Below are 5,000 nucleotides of genomic sequence, written 5' to 3' on the forward strand. Positions count from 1 at the left end.
AAATAACAGATATTAAATACCTAAATACCTAATGTTAAACCGTCAAAGAAAATCTTCTAATACAAAGCGAATTCCGACTAATTTGGCCATTCCAGTAAAAAAACGTCGTGCACTTTTGAAACGGAACAATCTAGATATTCTCCCAATCTGACCGCACCATTCTCAGTGGCATTTTTATTTGAATTGAGTTCCAGCTAATAGATTTTTTTCCATCAGTCGTCATTGGAAAGCTTTTGATTGTTTATTTTTCTGTATCCTTCCTCTTTTAGCTCCTTTAAAGAAGAGGTCGCTAAAAAGCAGAGTGCCTTCTACTACCAATCATCAACTTGGTGGATGTTGCAGTGGATATCGAGACAAAGAGAGGTTATGGAACAATTTCCAGCAGCGTCGAGCTCGCATCCAGCCCCTCGGGAATATGATCGCGACTTGCAGTGTCCAAGTCTTTCTGGAGAACAAGAAGAACTTACCTATCTTCAGGTTGAGAGGTGGCCTCGTTATGCTGCTTACGAAGATGAGAGACAAGACAACTCAGAGGCCAGAAGAAACCCAATCGTACAAAATGCACCTCCCTTCATGGAGAAAGAGGTAAGAGGTCCCCCAAAGGAGGTTTTTTATACAATAAAGGTTCTCGTTACAGTTGCAAGTAGACAAGTAATCAACGAAAGTTTGTGCACAATTCTTAATTGCCCGAAAAAGGAAGAAAAATTACAATGCAATTGAAGTATTGCTAAATACGTTCTGAGCAATTAATTGTATGCTCTCCGAAATGAACGATTCCAGAGTTTGAGTATAATTCACGTAGAAATGAACAGAGCCCCAATGACAAGCCCCCTCCCTCCTCCATATCAGGAACACTGCAATAATAGTGTACGAAAACACCATTCCTTTGCCAGTTCCAACTCTGAAGTGCACTCATGAATCAATCATAGCCATTCATATGGTAATTTTTAACTCATTCTGCGCATGCGCCTAAAGTCGAGTGATTCTCAATCTCGTTCCCAGAGTCTTCGTTCCCCTTGACCAGCGGGTCGGGTTACGAGAGACTCTGCGATGATCCGTTTGGATAAAGTTTTTGATTGGTTTAAAGTCTGAGCATGAACAATCGATTTCGGTCACGAGGAAAGTGCCGCGAGGGGTTTCACAGAGCACCGTATGATTGTTTGGATTGGTTCGTTGATTAGTTTGGAGCCAAAGCAAAGAGTGAGAACCTATTAAATCTAATGGAATGGAATCGTCTGTCACTGAGTAATTCTGTCTTAAAAATGTGGTCATATCGAGTCTTCAAATTGCTGTATATCATTATATGAATCCATAAGACCTTCTCCTATAGTTACTTACGTACATGTGAGTTCCTGGAAAGGTGCGAGAACCTTTAGCAGATGAGTTTTTGGGTAGAGAAAGAGTTACTGATGCAAAAAGAACTCGTTTGGCTTGTGACAGTGTTGTTGAACGCTTTGAAAATATCGTGGAAGGCCCGTCTCTCTGGCATGCAAAGCAATCCTTTCGGTAGGTTGAAAAATTAACTCGCATTTCATTTGGGTTCATTACACTCTACTGTTCTCAACCTCCATTGGAAGAAGAGGCCAGATCAGATATAGAGAATCAAATCAATGAAATGAGATGTAGAACTCACATCCAATGGAACTTGTCTTACATTTTAGGTACATGTACCTAAACTTCAGTTGTTGATTTTGTTATGCAAATACTTAGCTTAACGTTTATGATGAAATAAAAAGTCAGTTACAATAATGACACCATTCTCTTGAGTAATTAAGTACTTCTTTCCGAAGTACATGTGCCTTAACATGCTACTACATAAGGAGTTTTTTTGTCCGTAATTGCTCAGCCCACAGTTATAATTACAGTGGCAATTATTATTTGCTTATTGAAGCCACAGTGGTCAAGTGTTTGAGACTTCATAGGTTTGTTGAATGTATGAGTTCTGGCCCCAGTTGTGTGAGGGGTGGATAGTGCTATCCACTGGATAAATCACTATCTACTGGTTAATGTAATATTAATACTAATACTAATACTAATACTAATACTAATAATAATAATAATAACAACAATAATAAACAAACTTGAACTTTGAACTTTGTTTTGTTGATAACTCAATTGGTTTTGGCAGTGTTTATCTGTTGGATAGTGATTTATCTGGCCCCAGTTGTTCTAAAGGTGGATAACGCTATCTACCGGACAAATCACTATACACTGGAAAGTGCAGTTGGTTCCACTAATATTTATCCACTGGATAGTGATTTATCCGGCTGATAGTGCTATCCATCATTTGAACAACTGGGGCCTGGTGGGTAGCACTATTCACTTTTTGAACAGCTGAGGCAAGGTCTTTATCCAACCTGCCTCCTTTGTCGATGAGGACAAAGGAGGCAGAGAAAAGAGACTCGGGGAACGAGGTTCGTCTTGATCATCTCTCAGTTTTCTCTAACTTTATTTAATCCATGTCGCCTCTCTATATGTACCCGCATACAACTTAATACCGACAAATGTTTGATAGACTTTGTGACAAATTCTGTGATCTGTTAGCATCCCATTTAATGGAAGTGACAAAGTTTTTGACTGCTTAACCCATTGACACCTCAAACGCCCTAGGATGACCACAGTTGACGACTAGAATCTCCCTGGCATTAGACAGAGTAAAATCTGTCAAGTGTCACTCCCAGGGGTCAATGGGTTAAAGGGGATCAGTGATAACCCTTGTTACTCTACAGAAAACAGAGCTAAGTGCTGGCATCAATGAAATACCTGGCTCATTTAGTTTCATTATCTTGACACAGACTTTATGCTTTTACAGTGTGTTTGGGAGCAACTTTACAGAAGCCTATATTTCCGATAAATTATAACTATTTTGTGAAGCAAAAGGAGACGGTAACATTGCAGACTGTGCGGTATTAGGGACTTTAAGATAGTACACGACGGTAGACTGGGACGGTTAGATGAGTGTCATATCACACACAATCCCAGTGACATTTGACCGTCGTGCTTCTGGGACGGTATGTTTTCGCCGGGTTTCTCGTCGTGGAATCAACGGTGAAAGCGGTACGAATTGATCCATACTTATTCGCACTATTTTAGTCTTTTCCTTTATTATGCATTTAAAACTGATCACCCAATGGGTTAAATGTGCATTTGGTTGTGTTTGTCTTGATTTATCTATCGCTGAAATGAAAAAATCTAGCGAAAATTCTGAGTTCATTTAAAGACATCACTCGGCCACATCGCGGCTCAAACCAAAATTTGCTTGTTCTCAATGTAGCGTTATCCATAATCCACCATGACACAGGAGGAAAGCAGAAAAGAAGGGTAAAAGAGATAATTGTAGCCGCATTTTTTGTTTATGAACCAATTCCCCTTAGCGGATTTACACTCGCTAGAATCCAAGGAATCTCCCAGTAAGAATAAAGAGGATTCACTGATTCGTATTCATATTATAAAATAAGAAATTCCTCCTCGCTAATTGAACCTTCTGCAAACGAAATTACAAGATAATTTCTCGCCTCTTCAAAAGACTGTTTATTCCACCGTTTCTACGGTCGTGTTGGCCGAATCTTAAGTTAAAAATTTTCGCGCCTTTCTACCGTACCCGTCCAAAGTCTCCGGTATACGCATCCAACCGTCCCAGCTTACTGTTGTCCACTATCTTAAAGTCCCTATTATATTGTTACATCCAATCTGTCAAATTTGATGGTTCAAAATAAGTACTGACCTCCAATCATCTGGAAAAATGGAATATAAAGTGCATTAAGGATAATTAGTCTTAACCTCATGAAGAACCTTTGGCTTTTACAGTTTTAATTTTGCTTGATACATAATTTCATTGACCTTTCGGTATGCATCTCTCTGCTCTAGATCTCCCAAAGGAATTTGACAATGTTACTTAAACGATTATGTGAATTAAACAGTTCTAAGTGGGGATGTTCATATGCTTCTGGAAGTAAGTTCATACTTACAGAGTCTTTAATTTCTGCTCTGTTTGGGGTACATTACATGGTTAACCTAGAGTATCCAAGAAAGCCAACATGTCTGCACTGAGTTTCTTGAGAGTATTGTCAAAAAAAAATGCCCTGTATAGAAAAGGTGTCTCTACTCTTTAAGCTTAAAGTCAATAGCCTCTTATTACATGTATTAACAGTTGCACCACCACAGGAGCTTGAACTAACCTACATGCAGGGGTTTTGTTAGAAGCTGGGACCTGGGTACTAGCACCTGTCTTGCACTGAGTACAGTACCCGCCATTGCTCTAAGGAGGTCTCAAGATCAAAAGCTAGAGTATATATAGGGGTGCACGTTCACTCTGTCATAAGGTCCCTTCTACTTTCAAACTTAATGCAACCCTGACACGTAAACATACCTGAGTCCATTTCTTGATTTGTCGCACAACAGGCAAGAAATAGTACAGAACATGACCATGTCAGGCAAGGGTCAGGCAATTAACTCACACCATGGCAAACCATGGGCGCAACAGACAAACCATGGCAAACCATGTCAAACCATGGGCAAACCATGGCAAACCATGGCAAACGATGGGCGCAACAGACATAGTAAAGTTCTTATTGGAATCATGTATAGATCTACACGTATTGTAGTGACACTGACTGGTTTGAGCGGATGGACGCTCTCTTGGGGAACATCACGGCGAACTGGGACGGCTTATTAGTCGTAACGGGCGACGTCAACATTGACATGTTGAAACCAAGTAATATTCTAACACGGAAATATCAAGCAATGTTGGATGTTTTTGGACTCCACCAGATGGTGTCAAAGCCTACTCGTGTGACCCGCACATCAAAAACACTGTTAGATCATATTGTTACTAATTACCCGCGGACTTTCACTTTTACTGATGTTATACCTTGCTCAACAGTGGCAGATCATGACGCTCCGTTCGCGTGTATTAATGTTAGAATTCCTCGATTTAAACCTCGATTCAAATACATTCGAAATGAAAAGAATCTAAGCGAACGTGCATTTCAGGAAGACTT

General features: G+C 39.9%; 1 protein-coding gene across 3 annotated transcripts in view; it reads left to right on the forward strand.

The window, feature by feature from the left end:
* The window catches only part of LOC138015795 (uncharacterized), a 61,322-nt gene that overhangs the window by 32,365 nt on the left and 23,957 nt on the right, over positions 1–5,000 (forward strand). For all 3 annotated transcript variants that reach the window (XM_068862905.1, XM_068862907.1, XM_068862908.1), the window contains one exon: positions 270–585. In XM_068862905.1, the coding sequence (XP_068719006.1) occupies positions 270–585 (316 nt within the window). The remainder of the gene's footprint in view (positions 1–269; positions 586–5,000) is intronic.

The sequence above is a fragment of the Montipora capricornis genome, chromosome 9, assembly GCF_036669925.1.
Source record: "Montipora capricornis isolate CH-2021 chromosome 9, ASM3666992v2, whole genome shotgun sequence".
NCBI lineage: Eukaryota > Metazoa > Cnidaria > Anthozoa > Scleractinia > Acroporidae > Montipora > Montipora capricornis.